This window comes from Geotrypetes seraphini, chromosome 1, assembly GCF_902459505.1.
Source record: "Geotrypetes seraphini chromosome 1, aGeoSer1.1, whole genome shotgun sequence".
NCBI lineage: Eukaryota > Metazoa > Chordata > Amphibia > Gymnophiona > Dermophiidae > Geotrypetes > Geotrypetes seraphini.
Genome location: NC_047084.1, coordinates 474,446,754 through 474,463,095, shown reverse-complemented (window position 1 = coordinate 474,463,095; position 16,342 = coordinate 474,446,754). Strand labels below are relative to the sequence as shown.

At 42.8% G+C, this 16,342-nt stretch overlaps 1 protein-coding gene across 3 annotated transcripts in view; it reads left to right on the top strand.

Annotated features, from left to right (window-relative positions):
- Nucleotides 1–2,139: 2,139 nt before the first annotated feature.
- Nucleotides 2,140–16,342, top strand: part of LOC117350531 (tight junction protein ZO-2-like) — a 93,751-nt gene continuing 79,548 nt past the window's right edge. Inside the window, exon 1 of one of the 3 annotated variants that reach the window (XM_033924836.1) lies at nucleotides 2,140–2,199. In XM_033924836.1, coding sequence (XP_033780727.1) covers nucleotides 2,176–2,199 — 24 coding nt within the window. In that variant the 5' untranslated portion in view covers nucleotides 2,140–2,175. Of the gene's footprint in view, nucleotides 2,200–2,313; nucleotides 2,505–3,589; nucleotides 3,629–16,342 lie in introns of those variants that run through there. The other 2 variants (XM_033924853.1, XM_033924844.1) reach the window with 2 other exon arrangements.

Here is a 16,342-nt window from a genome sequence, read left to right as displayed (position 1 = left end):
CCCCTCCTAATAGATTTAATAAGCCACCATATCAATAGAGCACATCAATATAAACATATTGCATGGAAAACATAGATCTGTGTGGGTAGTTGGTTCCATAGCTGAGGTAGGAAATGGCTGTAGGATCATTTCATTCGGAGGGATCTCCCTACGGGATTGCTGAGTCTTTGTTCTGCTTTGAAGCAGAGGAGGCGGTTAGGGGTGTACAGGTGTAGCTTTGATGCTATGTAGGCTACAGTTTTTTGGTGGAATCTCTTGTGAATCATGACCAGTGCTTTGAAGATGCATCGCTTTTTGACTGGTAACCAGTGAGCTGCACAGAGTGCTGGAGTAATGGTTGTTCATGGAAATTTGAAATGGTGAGACAAGTAGATTGGGGATGAACCTGTTGTGGTTTTGACACACAGGCAAGCAAACTTAAAGATGACCCTTGCTGCCACAGGCAGCCAGTATGGAATTTAAAATTTACATCTGCTAGCTTTATATTTTCTCAGTATTAGGTGACATGTTTCAGTGGTGTTACATTGTATGCAGAGTCTGGCTTCTTGGCAGTTTAGTTTAACTTTTGTCTACATATTTCTATCTTTAGTTTGTGATTGCTTAATACTGACAATCACCACTTTACAAATTAACAAATAGAAATTAAACAAAAATGGAAAATAAGAAAATACAATTTTATTGAACTAATCCATTTTTAGAGGCCAAAACCTCATTCTTCAGGTCAGTACTGTATACTGCTGTTATGATATCTTGCCCTGACCTGGTTAGTGAAAATGTATTAAAATTAGCCTAATAAAAAGATTACTTTATTTCCATTTTCTATTAAAAAAATGTATCAATACAGCTACAATAAAGCAACAAAAATATTTTTTCTACCTATTGTCATATTTCCAACCAGTGTCTATCCTCTCTCTCCCTTCCATGCATCTGCCCCTTCCATCCACTGTGGCCCTGCCTCTCCTTCTGTCCAGCTTTTCCCCTTCTGTTCCCTTTCTCCTCCTACACCCCTCATCCTAGGGCAAGCATCTCTCTTTTTTTTCTCTCCATATGTGACTTTAGCATCTTTCCTACTCTTAACATTTTTTCTCTCTTCCTTTTGTTCTTCCAGCTCCCCTGTTACAGCATCTCTCTCTCTCTTTTCCTCCCTCCATAATGTCAACCTCTCTCACTCCTCCCCAATTCCTTATAGAATGTCTCTCTTATCTCCAAGCCATCTCCTTCCCTGCCTGCCCTGTAGTAAGGCATCTCCCCACCCCTAAGATTTAGCACCCTCCATCCATGCTCCCCCTGAGGTTTGATAACTCCCCCTATTTCCTTCCCCCTCTCTTTCTTTTCACCCCCCTCCACACACTATCTGCAGTGCAGTCTTAACACGCTGCTCTTGCCCGCGTTGGGCTTTCCTCTCTGCTGCTTTGGAGAATTTCCTGGGCCATGATGACACTGGGCCTGCACTGAATTGGTGAGGCTGATTTTTCCCCCAGATTGAATCAATTCGAATTGGGAATTGGACAGCTCTACTGTTTACACCATAGGGTAGATTATAACGTGAGAAGAGGTACTTCCTGTTCTTGCATTTTAAACTTCCTTGGAGTGCTATCAGAAAAATCAAAAGAAGCAGCTCAAAGCAGTAGGATCAATGCAAGGGGCTGGGGTGATGAAGCTGAAGATTAGGAGAAGGCATTGATGTTGTAGGCTAGATACTTGCAGAGAGGGCTGATGCTGGTAGCTGGGAGGAAGGGGGTAGGGGAAAGTAGAGGAAAGGCAGGATAAATGAGTAATGCCAAAAATGCCATATCCCCTTTAGCTTCCCTACATATCTCAAACTTGCTTATTCCACCTGAAATTGAGAGTCTGGATAATATCTTAAAAGAAAAGTGCATAAGCTGTTATTAAGATAGACTTGAGAAAATCCACTGGTTATTACTAGGATAAGCAGCATAAAACCAGTTTTATGCTTTTGGGATCTTGCTGTGTACTTGTGAACTTATACTAGGCTTGATGAGCCTTCGCTCTGCCCCAGTAAAGCAATGCTTCTATACTAAGTTTGTAGCACCAAGCATCTCTTTCCTCGAGGCTCGCGCGAAGGGGGGGGGGGGGGGGGACGGGGCGGGGCCGCCTCGCTTCCGTTCTGTCCCCGAAACTGGGAGGGGCGCTCCTCGCACCTGGCGTGCAAACATGGCTGGCAGAGCGTTGATCCAGGTGAGCAGCAGGGCTGTTCCCTGCAACCGGCGCGCTTTTATTCTTAAGTTTATTTAACTTTTGGGGGCAAGTGTGAGCAGCTGGGGCAAAGCGTATGATTTTTTGCTGCTCTCGCGGGAACAGTTTGTCTGTGTAGTTTCAGCAAGGATCGTGTGCTAAAGGCGGAGTGAGTTAGGCAATTTGCCTCTGTTTTAATGCTGTTCGGGTTACCCTTGACCCTGTGAATGACCGCAGTGTGGTTCAAAACTACAGTGGACCTGATGTTATAATAGGCTGCAATTGTGGACGATAAGTCCAGTACCAAGGCAAGTTAGCACAACGTGGAATGATTGCGCGTGTGTGTTTTTTTAGCTTGGTATCGAATGTGCCTTTGTCATTTCACTTTCTTTTTTGAATTTACCTGTTCAAATAGGGCTATGCCATTCTGTCGGGGGGGGGGGGGGAGGTGGAGAAGGAGAGAGCTATCGCTAAAAAATTTTAAAATACAGTTAATATGAAAGGAAAGTGAACCACTTGGTAATGTCACATGAGAGTTTCTGGCATTTTGCAGTAAAATTTGTTTTAAAAGTACATTTAAACTATGTTCGTGGTTTGAGACTTGGTATCTCCCCAAAAATGTTTTTATTGCCTTTTGTTATCCTCTTCTAAACCGCATAACCCCCCCCCCCCCCCCCCCCCACACACACACACACACCAAAACAACCCATGAAGTGATCTGGAGCTTTTTGTTTCAAAAGTATTGTCAAAATCATTTGTGCATAGTGCCTCCGTTGTTTTTCAGTTGAAAGAAAAATCGGGAGGTTTATTGCACCACACCACCTAGAATCTTCTGCTCCTCCCCCCACCCCCCTAGCTGTCTCACGTTTTTATCATGGCCTTGTACCCCTGTCTTTGGACTGTCTAATATTCACATTGTCTGTAGGTTGCACTGCGTCAATTGTACAGTAGTTATTTTCATCCTGCCTAAAGAATTATTAGTACCCTCTTGCATGATGTTGTTTAAATACTTGTTCAATGGTAAGAAAAAAAAATAATACTAAAGGAAATGTATAAAACCTTGAATTCCCAGTTTGTAGGTTATTGGTAGAAACTCTCCCAGGGCAATGTCTTTCTAAGATGTTTAAATAGTGAGTCAGTATCTAAAATAGTTTCTTATTCCCAGTTGTATACATTTCTTAAAAAAAAAATCTTAGAAACTGGTGAAAACTGAATGTGATCCCCTTTTTAAGTTTTTAAAATACCATGGTTTTGATAAACATTCTAGCCCTTAGGGACCAACGAAAACAGGCTTATTGCATTATCTTTGTCTTGCTGTGTTCTGGAATATTTTTCCATTTATTTTAAAGCTGTTGAGTTACTCTCACAGGAATGGTGCCAAGTACACAAATAGAGCAAACGGATTCTGATGGAGAAATCGCAACTTTCCCAGGTTTGAGAATATCATTCTCATGCCAGTGTTATGGGGGAGGGGGGAGAAAATGAGAGACTCCTTTTGGAAATTTTTCATGCTATAATTAACAAGGGACATCTAACTATTGATAAAACTTAGGGGGGGGAGCACCTCTGAATTTTTGCTGCTGCTGGGGCTTAGGGGATCCCTGCCAGCTAAGATACTTTTTAATTTAAATTTTGGTGGTGGTAAAGAGTAGGGGAAAGAGGAAATGGGATGCTTCACCCCCCTCTCCCCTCAAAAAAAAAAAAAAAATAGAAGAACAGCCAGAACTAAGTTATCTTCACAGTATCCCTAGCTCCAACTGGCTCAGGGGGCAGAAGACCTGAGATCCACACTGATTGTGTGGCAACATATGGCACTGACCCCACCCCAGGTTATTTACACACAATAATTTTTAATTGAACTGGAAATTTGCCATTTCATTGTCCAGGGAGCAAAAATCAGTTTGTTAAAAGAATTATGTTGCATGAGATACTGTAGGGCAACGTGCAAATCTGGCATCCCTCAAATTCAAAGTAACAAAACATGTTTTACTCGTGTGATATTTTCCAAAACAGTCGAGTAGCATTGGCCCAGCCTTTTTTTACAGTAATTGGAATCAAAGGGAGTAGCCACTAAATGAACATTTCTCTGAGTCATGGAATGTGTGTTCTTCCTCCTGTTTTAAAGGTTGTAATACCAGTTCCGACCTGGAACTATTTGTTAACTGGTTGATTAGTGACTAGTGAATGTTAATGTCACTTCATGAGGACAAACTTTAGATGTGGTTCTGGGAGGCTAGTCTAACTAAAACATACAGCTCATATCTGTTCCTAGGCTCTAGCTCAGTATTCATTTCTCCTGCGACAGGGAGAGGGTTACAGTCACACTGGAATAGCAGCGTCCTTCAGAAACTGGTATGAGACACATCTTTCTAGCTTTGAGGGCTTTTTATTTAATGCCTCTCTGCATATATTCAGACTCCCTTGAATTAGCCAGAGCCCCTCCTTCCAGTTCATTTTCTGCACCAGACTGCTTACAGGAATGAGAAGGGGTGGGTTACTAGAGAAGGTTGTACCTTGCCACCTCTTGAGTATTCTTCTTAAAAAAAATACGTTTTATATATATATATATATATATATATATATATATATATATAAAATTTCTAATTAGAATACTCAAATGGTGGCAAGGTATGATCTTCTCTAGTAACCCACCCCTTCTCATTCCTCATTATGAGAGGATGAATGGGTCATCTAAGGAGATTGTTACTTATTTTTAGAGCCACAGGGGTGGGGGGGGGAAAGGGAGGCATGCCCTTACATAAGACTGATGGATTCTATTTAAGCAATTTTTCTCTTTGATGTCTCACTCACCATGCAGCTGTACTGTATACTGGAACTCCCTGTCTCGAGTCTTTCTCCCATCAAGTACCATATCCACTCACCAGGGCCAGGGTGACTTTCCTATAGGTAGCAGTGTATAAAGGAGAGGTTCTGCCTTTCTGTGTGAATTCTGACAATGCCTGGTCCATTGAATGGCTGACAAGTCGTTAACAGTTTAGTTAAGGGTAAGTGATCTTGGGAGCTACTTTGGATGAATTCTGCACACTTTCTATAAATCCTGGTTCAGTCTTGGGGTTTCAGCCAGGCTTCTTGGAGGCTCCTGCACTGAGCAGAATAAGCCTAGTAAGTGGCTCTATGCCTTTAAAATGAAAAAAGGGGAATGTATACATCCTTTTGTGGAAGGATGACAATCTCAAAGACTAGTTGGAAGAATGATGAAGGGGTTCCCTTTTCAGCTAGGTAGCCTCCTGTTAACCCCTTCCTTGATCCTGGTTGGAGCACTGCTGGTCCTTGGTCAGTCTAGGGTCTGAACTTACCGTATGTCCTGTGCAGCAAAGACACACTCTCTTAGTGCCCTGTTTTTATGTTCTTATATGATGATTTATCTACAGGACCTAATCTTAGGACTGGAGGTATCAGTATCCTAGTACTGGTCTAGTTGTCTTCAGTGGACTTGAATTGAAGTGGCCTCGGTGTTGGCTTTGATTTTGTTGCAAAATGTCCAGCAGTGGCCTTGGCGATAGAATGGAGCAACTCCAGGAGTTTGTAGCCTTTTTGGTGCTAGCATACCATGAAAAGTCTCCTGGGTTGGTCTCGGAGATAGTTTACAGCTGGCCCAGTGCTTGGATTCTTTGTGGGGGGCCTCTAGAGAACTGAAGCCTTACTTTGGTCTGGTCAAAGTTCTTGTGGTTAATCTGGCATTTGGGTTTGAGCTGCATCCTTGGTTGAGTCTGCAAACTTCAAAATCTCTAACCTTGCAAGCAGTGTGCCAGTCAAATTGCTTGCAGGAAGGATTTGCTTGATTTCTTTGTGTGTCTTTACCCTTGTCTTTCTCTACTGACAGGTCTATCACCGTGTTGCAAGGGAGCGAGCAAGCAGCCTCACCCCATTAATGGGTCAGTGGCTGCCTTCAGGTCCCTGTTTGATTAGCTCTTAGAACTTGGGGGGGGATTCTGAATCCTTTTCCTTAGAGCATACTCTGCATTCAGCATGGCACTTTAACTTATTTCAAACCTAGACTGGATCTTGTTGACTCTGGCTATGCATATGAGGTTTTAAATTTCAAACTATCCGTCCTTGCTCAGGCAGTCCAAGATTGCCCTGATCGGCATTCAGCAGAGTACTGCTAAAGCAGGGGTCTCAAAGTCCCTCCTCGAGGGCCGCAGTCCAGTCGGGTTTTCCCCAGTGAATATGCATTAGATCTATTTGCATGCACTGTTTTCATTTTATACTAATAGATCGCATTCATATTCATTGGGGAAATCCTGAAAACCTGACTGGATTGCGGCCCTCGAGGAGGGACTTTGAGACCCCTGTGCTAAAGACACTTGTATGAGAATTTAGCAGGGCTTTGAGGGTGCAGATGTCTGTTTGATGGGTTTGGTGGTTCTAGATCAGGGGTAGGCAATTCCGGTTCTCGAGAGCCTCAGGCAGGTCAGATTTTCAGGATATCCACAATAAATATACATCAAATACAAATCCCAACAGAGCTTATAATTACGCTAATAATAGCTTCAATACAACACTATAGACCCTAAACACTAAAAAGCTATTAATTCATCTCTTCATAACATGTATTATTTAATGTTCACAAATAATTTATTCATTTCTTTCAAAAGTCATCATATAACATAACTAAAATCCTACATTCACAAATCTAGAGCCCACCCAGTTCCACTATTAAAACCCCCCCTAAAAGTCCATGAAATGTTCACCCATTGCTAGAAAATACTAGCAATGAATAATTAATGCCAATGTCCAAACTAGCATCCAAAATGTTCAATTGCACTTCTCCAAATATCTTCTATAATCGCCAGTTCACACTAGATCTTTTCATTCAGCTGGACACAAGTCGAGTGTTTCGCCACCAGGCGTCTTCAGGAGCATACTGGGAACGGTTCCAAATCAGTGTACTATAGTATAATGCAAAATCAAAACAAACTTCACCATTTAACACATCAATCATACAACATACATTGTTTATCATACTATTCCTTATTACCTCAAAGATGTATCATAATATAACAGCTTATACTAGTATTTTCTAGCAATGGGTGATCATTTCATGGATTTTTATGGGTTTTTCTTAATAGTGGAACTGGGTGGGCTCTAGATTTGTCAATGTAGGATTTAAGTTATGTTATATGATGATTTTTGAAAAATTAATAAATTATTTGTGAACATTAAATACATGTTATGAAGAGATGAATTAATAGCTTTTTAGTGTTTAGGGTCCTTAAATATACATGAGAGAGATTTGTACCTCAATGAGGCAGTGCATATAAATCCATCTCATACATATTAATTGTGGATATCCTGAAAACCTGATCTGCTTGTGGCTTTCAGGGACCGGAATTGCCTACCCCTGTTCTAGACCATGTTACTTGGTAGTCCCAGGGCAGTGATATGTGACTGTAAACAGTAGACCTGCCTAGTCATTGCACTGTGGATGATTGAAGTACGTGTGGCGTTACCTTGGCAGTGCAGTGTCTCTTGTAGACTAGTCTTCCTTCCACCTGGGGTTCTTAAAGCTTGGGTAAGCCCCACTTATATGGACTTGTCTAACAGTGTGAAAAAAGAAGGCAATACTTTTTCTGACCTGCTATCTATATTTCAATCCTGTGGGACCTGTCCAGGACTCCCCTGGGAAGATAGGCAGTGGATTTCCTCAGGATGTCATTTTTGCAACTAAGACATTGCAGGTTTTTCTTGGTGCTTATTCCAGAGAAGGTTTTCTTGACTTGCAGAGAACTTGGAGTCTGATGGTTGCTCCCTAATGTGGAGCCATGATGGTTTTGTAACATTGTTCCTTAATTCATTGTTTGTATAATACGGGGCCATGATGAAGTTTCATTATAGAGTCCCTATAATTTGATTTCTAAAGGTTGACCCATAGGGTTGCTTTGAGATTGTTCACGTGGCAGCAGCTGTAAGTGTAGTTCCTTTCACAAAGTGGTGCATGAGACATGGCTCCCCTGACTGACCTTTTCAATGAGTCTGTAGAGTCTGGAGTGGTACTGGAGAAGAATGAATGTGGTCCCTCTCCCCAAAGTGGAAGTAAGGAAGAAGTAGGGAATTACAGGCCAGTAAATCTGACTTCTATGATAAGCAAATTAATGGAAACACTTTTAAAACAGAGAATTGTGCAGTTTTTTGGAATTCTGTAGATTACAGGACCGGAGGGTTCACTAGACTAGAGGTAGGTCTTGTCAGACAAGTCTGATCAATTTCTTTGACTGGGAGACCAGAGAATTGGATAGAGGGAGTGCACATAAGTTCATCACCTCTAAACTACAGTTTAGAGGTGATGAACTTATGTGCACTCCCTCTATCCAATTCTCTGGTCTCCCAGTCAAAGAAATTGATCAGACTTGTCTGACAAGACCTACCTCTAGTCTAGTGAACCCTCCGGTCCTGTAATCTACAGAATTCCAAAAAACTGCACAATTCTCTGTTTTAAAAGTGTTTCCATTAATTTGCTTATCATAGAAGTCAGATTTACTGGCCTGTAATTCCCTACTTCTTCCTTACTTCTAAATGAGGTACACCTTTCCCTTGGGTTTTTGCAGCCCAAATGCATGACCTTGCATTTCTTAGCATTAAATCTTAGCTGCTAAATTTCAGACCATTCTTCAAGCTTCACCAGGTCTTTCTTCATGTTATTTACACCATCCTGGGTGTCTACTCTATTGCAGATTTTGGTATCATCCACAAAGATGCAAATCTTACCCAACAATCCTTGACCCAACAATCCTTGAAAGAATTCTTGACCAGTGATTGTATGTGATGATTTTAAGGTGGCCATATAGGTTGAAAAGGTGATGCTGAAAGCTAGAAGGATGTTAGGGAGTATAGGGAGAGGTATGGCCAGTAGGAAAAAGGAGGTATTGATGCCCCTGTATAAGACTCTGGTGAGACCTCATTTAGAATATTGTGTACAATTTTGAAGGCCGCACCTTCAAAAAGATACAAAAAGGATGGAGTCGGTCCAGAGGAAGGCTACTAAAATGGGTGCGTGGTCTTCATCATAAGGCGTATGGCATCAGACTTAAAGATCTCAATCTGTATACTTTGGAGGAAAGGCAGGAGAAGGGAGATATGATAGACGTTTAAATACCTACATGGTGTAAATGCGCATGAGTTGAGTCTCATTTGAAAGGAAGCTCTGGAGTGAGAGATTACAGGATGAAGTTAAGAGGTGATAGATTTAGGAGTAATCTAAGGAAATACCTTTTTACAGAAAGGGTAGTAGATGCTTGGAACAGTCGCCCGGTAGAGGTGGTGGAGACAATGTGTGATTACAAGAAAGCCTGGGATAGTCACGTGGGATCTCTTAGAGAGAGGAATGGTTACTGCGGATGGGTAGACTGGATGGGCCATTTGGCCTTTATCTGCCATCATGTTTCTATGTATCTACCATTCCAATAGCTCATATAGCTGTAGGTGACACCTATATGTAGGTATAATAGGGTTTTGGTTGGCTCATATTTTCCACCATAAATGTTGTGGTTAGAGTGGCTTATGGGCCATGGTTCGCTCTTTGTGGTTCACTAGCCCATTTGCCTGGTTACTTATGACACCTGTATGGAATTCTACTTGGATTTCCCAAACCAATTGTGCTGTTCTAAACACAGGTATGTAGTGTTCAGATATTTTTTTGGGGGGGATTAGTGACCACCGGGGAAGTATGTGTAGGGGGCAGGGGGGGGAGTCATACCTTCATGCATCCTTTTCATCTGGTCAGTTTGGGTACCTTTTTGGCGTTTTAGAAACTTCGAAAACAGCTCTAAGTCAGAATGTCTACATTCCTTCCAGGATATCTTGCAAAAGGTTCAATTATCACATTACATTACATTAGTGATTTCTATTCTGCCCTTACCTTTCGTTTGACGTCTCTGATTGGAAGGTACGTGAATGGAGTGTGGGTTCTCCTTTGTCTGTTTGTGGTGGTTTGGACTAGGCGGTCAGGTAGGTTGGGCTGTCGCCGTTTTTGGTTTTAAATAGTAGACAGTAGAATTTGCTTATATTGGTAGCCAGTGTGAGTTGAGGTACACCTCGGTGAGGTGGTCGTGTTTCCTCAGTGAGTAGATGAATCTTAGAGCTGTGTTTTCGATTTTTTGTAGTTGTTTAATCATGGTTGGGGGACAGGGGAGATAGAGAATGTGTCAATAGTTTAGAAGACCCAGTACTAGGGCCTGGACTAATCTGGAATTGTGTTCTGTCGAATTTTCGCACTTGCCTTAAGTTTCTCATGATAGCGAATGATTTCTGTATTGTTTTATTGATTTGTGGTTGCAAGGTGCAGCACCTGTCTTATCATCATTCCCAGTAGTTTTAGAGTGGGTTATATGGGGAATGTGGTTGAGTTTATAACTAGATTTTGTTATGGTTGGGGTTTTGTTGTTTTCGAGGAGAATGAATTTGTTTTGTCTGGGTTTAGCTTCAATTTGTGGTCTTTCATCCATGTTATTGTTTCCAGTGTTTTGTGTAGAGTGTGTGTCATGGAGGGTTTTGGTTGATCAAAGGGGAGAAGAATGGTGATGTTGTCTGCATAGCTGTAGGAGGTTAGGCCTAATTTGTCTAAGCCAGCTGATATCCCTACCAAAACACACCTCTAACATGATGACCCTTTATGAGTTAGATGTCCTGGAGGGAGAATGTCCCATAAGATGTCAAAAATATTTGTTTTTAAAATCGGCGCTTGATGTTTTGCCAAGAAAAACGTCCAAGTGCAGATTTAGACTTTTTTTTGGATATTTTTGTGTTTTGAAAATGCCCCTAATAGTCACATTCTTTATTGTGATCAATTTAGGTAGTTATTCAAAATACATATATCTCTAATTAAACATGAATGATTTTACTTATATTGTAATTCACACAGAATTGTTGGATGTTTGCGAGTAATACGTTTTTAAATAAATAAAAATGCTGCTTATAAAATATGCCTATGTTCAAGTCACATTCCCAGGAAAGCCTTAGAACAGATAACAACGGGTACATAGACAAAAGCACGCGAGACAAAGAAATGGCGACAATGCCGCCCAGACAATCGCATGCAGGGCGTCAGCGCGATAGATTTAAATAGTATTTTAAAATTCTCCGAGGGTGTGTGTGAACTGTTGGCGCTCCTGTTGTGGGGGCTGTTGGAAGGGGGACACATTCCATTATAGAGGAAACAGCCTTTTCCCTCTTTTTTAGGGAAAAATTAGTTTCCTCTGTAATGGGGGGGATTCCCCCCACAACCCCCTTTGGAACGCTTTAAAATACTATTTAAATCCAGTGCGTTGATGTCCTGCACGCGATTGTCTGGGCAGCATTATTGGCGCGTCTTTGTCTCGCGTGCGATTGACCCGTCACTGATAACATGATTGTCTACATACATCAGTTTGGGTGCCTTTACTCTAGGTCAGACATGGGCAAACTACGGCCCGTGGGCCATATCCGGCCTGTTTAGTTTTTAAATCTGACCCGCTGACCATCTGAACCCCACTGACTGCAAGCCCTACATATCTCCCTCTAGAGCAGCATCAGGCCGGCAGCACTCTAAACTGGAGGTCTGCACGGGAACGGGGATCGTGGGAATCCCGCGGGTCCCGCGGGAATCTCCCCCTAACCCACGGGATTCCCACGGGAACACTCCTCTGGCCCACGGGACTCCCACGGGGACCCCCCTCTAGTCAACGGGACTCCCACGGGGATGGAAGGCTTTGGAAGCAGGGTTCGTCCGTATAATATAATGGACACATCAACCTTAGTAAAAGAGGGGGTTTATAAGTTAATTACCTGAACAGAAAACAATAAAAGGGTTCCACCAAAGAGATTCCACAAGGAAAACAGCAGCGCAAACACAAAAGAAACTGTGGAATTGATGATCCTGTCAGAAGTAATTGCTGCTTTTTATGGGGACGGGCGGGGATGGAGGTAATTCCTTGCGGGGTGGGGACGGAGAGGATCCTGATGGGGACGGGTGGGGACGGAGAGGATTCTGGCGGGGATGGGTGGGATTTCTGTCCCGGCGCAACTCTACTCTAAACAGGCTGCTTTGTGGCCTTCTCTTGGGGAATTCCCTCTGCCGCATCACTGATGATGTCATCAGTAATGCGGCACACGGAAGGCCCTGACGAGAGAAGGCTGGGAAGCAGCCTCTTCAGAGTGCTGCCGGCCTGATGCTGCTCTGGAGGAAAGTATGTAGGGCTCGTGGGGGCGGGTGCTCAAGGGTTCTGCTGCATAAGGGATGGGAGGGGAAGGATTTAAGCTGGGCAAAGGTTCTGTTGCACAGGGGGATGGCAGAGATGGAGTGATAGAAAGATATTGCAGAGGGAAGCGCATAGTAAAGAATGCTTTTTGTGTGATTTTGTTGATTTGCATCTGAAGAGTGCAACATCTGTCTACTGTTACCCCAAGGAGTTTGAGGGCGGGCTGTATAGGATATTTGGTGGGTTTTATTTCTAGTTCAGTTATAGAAGGGGTTTTGTCCTTTTCAAGCAGTAGAAATTTAGTTTTGTCTGGGTTGAGCTTCAGTTTGTGATCTGCCATCCATTTTTCCACTGTTTCTAGAGTTTTTACCAGGTTATCTGTTGTAGTGGGGTCTTGTGAGTCAAAGGGGAGGAGTATTATATCGTCTGCATAGCTGAATGAGGTTACTTCGAGTTTGTCTAATAGGGTACCAAGGGAGGAAATGAAGAGATTGAAGAGCATGGGTGACAGTGGTGAGCCTTGAGGTACTCCGCAGGGATTGGTCCAGGGTTCCGATATGAGATCCTTTGTTTTTACTCTGTATGTTCTTGTTTTGAGGAATCCTTGGAACCAGTTGTATACTCCGCCTGAGATCCCTATTGCTTCTAATATCTGAAGAAGTATAGTGTGGTCAACCAGGTCAAATGTGGCGGAGAGGTCAAGTTGAATTAAATGATAGAGGTAATAAAGGTGAAAAAAATTCCATGTAAAATTTTAAAAATTACATTGAATTTGCCAGTAAATAGGAAGCCAATGAAGTAACCTCAACAATGGAGAGGCATGATCATATTTATGTCTTCCAAAAATTAATTTGTCTGCAGTGTTCTGAGTGAGTTGTAGCCTCTTCAGATTAAATTTGGTTAATCTTATATACAGGGAATTTGCATAATCCAGATGTGCCAAAATAATCGCTTGAACCAAAACCGCAAAATGATTTTGATGAAAAAAACCTCAAACTCTCCTCAACATCCGTAAACTAAAATAGCACTTTTTAGATAAATTGTTGATTTGATTATTTAAAGATAAAGAAGAATCTAAAATAAAACCAAGGATTCTAGATGAAAATTCAATTATTAAGGAGTCTCCTGATTTCAATGCTATAAACTGAGATAGATTGTGTAGTAAGGGACCAAACCATAGCAACCTGGCTTTAGAAGCTCAGGCCGCGGTGGCAGCTGATTCCTGAGGAGTAGCCCTCAGTTGAGCTGCAGGATAGAAGCTGTACGGTGCCTACCTTGGGGGCGGCATTACCTGGGCTCCCAGGTTTCCCTTTTCCCCTCCCCCCTGTAGGACTTGGATACTTCAGTTCCATAAGCTCACTTGGGCTATGGGCGTGGAGTTACAGGGGTCACTGTTCTCTTCAGGGAGGCACTGGTATGGGGAGTATTTTTACTCCTTTCCTGCATAGGGAAGCAGAAGCTGCTTCAGCTGTAGTAGCAGACACCCATGGGCTTGCAGCAGGGTCGGGCAGCAGCGGATGGTAGGAGGCCATTCCCTCCCGCTATGGATTGGGGGTCACTGCAGTTGCAGCTGACGTCACCGCCACTGTCAGTATTTCTGCTCTCAGAGTAGGGACGCCGCTTCCAGCAATACTGCCTTTGCCACCGCTAACCAGCCGACCCTAGTTGCTGCCACACGGGCGGTGGGTTGGCTTTGGCTGGGGAGCTATTTCACTTGTGGCCTGGTGTACTGTGTTTGGTCCCAGACGGATGGCAGTTAAGCTTTGGCTAGGCTGATTGCGGGCTAGTTGATAGCTCTCGCTATTGCTCTGAGTTATTCTTTCCACTTCTTCTCGGTTCATTCATGTGGAGGAATGGAATGGCGATTGAATAAGCTACCTCAGTGTCTGAGGCTGTTACTGTTTCTCCTTGGGACGCTGGGACAAGCACTTGTCACTGTGGCCTGGGTACAGAGTAGTGTTTGGCATTATTCTTGACTGGTGTCAACAGTGTGGCCTCCTGTGTTCTAGGGGCTTGGTACTTGAGAGGGCTTCAGTCATATGGGGAATATTCATTTGTTATGCGTCCAGCTGGCTGCCCTAGAACCTTCCGAGGGAAGTAGGTCTGGTTTACGATGAGGCTCATGGAGTTTGCCATCAGCCAAGGACCGTTGCCAGACATGTTGGTTGCATTCCACAGGAGGTTATTTGAAGCCTGGTCATCACATGAGCAAGCTGCTTGGCACTCATACTATTCGTGGAGGGACACTGTAGCTGGAGTTTTCCACAGCATGGTGCTCTTAGGTAAGGATTGCTCCTGCTCACAAGGGCCAGAGGGGTTACCCTCTGTATGTTCATAGGATATGTACTCTCTGGGTGTCGTATCTCCTTAGACATGTGCTGCAGGGCAGATTTTCAGTTCACTTGTTTATTTCTCCCCCCCCTACATTTGGACTGCTTTTGTACATCCCACTAGTCTCTGGATTCATCTGCTGTTGATGACAAGGATGGTAAAATTATGTCCTTGCCTGATAATTTTCTTTCCTTTAGTCACAACAGATGAATCCAGAGCCCCACTCTGGTGCGGGGTTTGTCACTCTCAGGAGTGGTTTGGGCTTGCCTTTAGACTGAAATTGCAGTTTCAATTTTGATGTATCAAAGATTCAGGTAGCGCATGTGACGGAAGAAGTTCCATAGGTGTCCTATGTCTCATATGTTTAATGCAGTTGATATGTTTTATGTGATTTACTTTTATATGATTTATTTCAACTGCTTTGAGAAGACCTGTACTGATTGGCCAGGAGGATGTGCATCCAAGATATACCCGAGGTCAATTCAGTGCGCTCTATCACCCCTTGCTGGTTGGTGGACTTAATCCCACTAGTCTCTGGATTCATCTACTGTGACTAAAGGAAAGAGAATTATCAGATAAGGACATAATTTTACCTTCATTCTGTTTCTGTTTGAATCCTATTATAATTATAGCCGCCTTTCCAGGCATTCCCTTTTCTAGGCAGGCAGTGTTCTAGTTCAGGTTCCAATAGTCTACTCACATTGGGAAAACATGATGTGTATTCTCTGAGAGGAAGAGATTTTTATTTCCTCAAGATACTAAGTAAATTTTGCTTTCAAAAATTCTGTAGACCCACAGAAGATCTAAACAGTAAAGAGAATTTGATGTAAATGCATAAAACAATTCATTCCACTCCATAGACTTGAGCAATATTTTTGCCTTGAGGCCCTCGCACACCTTCAGACTCTATTCTTACCAGAGAATGCTTCTTTTCATTGTTGCTTTGGGAGAGGGGCAAAAGATGCCTCTTGGCTCCAGCTTCAAGGTTTCCATCCTTCTAATGGCTGCTGGAATCTCTTTATCTGCATTGTTTCTCCTTTCATTGTTGATTCAGTCCTCCCACTGGAATTGGCTCTTTGAGTGGCTATTACATAAGTTCTCTGTCAGGGACCTCAGTGCCTATCCTGCTCTACAGCTGCTCCCAGATGTCGGGGTGTTTTTGTGGACTCTTCACAAACCACAAGCAGCTAACTTCTTTCCTTGCTACCAGTTTGCTCTTCCAATCTTTCCAAATCTAGAGTGAACTAATACCTTTTGCCTGTATTGTTTAAATGTTCATATCAAGATGCCTATGTATGTTTTTTTGTACCTCACCCTGATCATGTGGTGACTGGTTGAGTCATAAATTTAGCTCGATAAATAACTCTTCAGAAATCAGAAGAGGACTGAACTCTGAGGACTTTCTTAAGAGATCAGACTCCACAGGTGACTCTTAAGGGGAGGAATGCTGGCCTAATGCCTATCCCTCAGTAAGCCTGGTTCTAAGAGAGAGGTTGTAGAGGCTCAGCCTTAAAGAGAGTTCACAGGTTGCTATGAAAGCTACTGTCTGGGAAAGATAAACTTGGGTTTCAGTAGGTTTATCATTGTAGTTCTCGTTTTAGCTCAGCAAAATTAGTTAG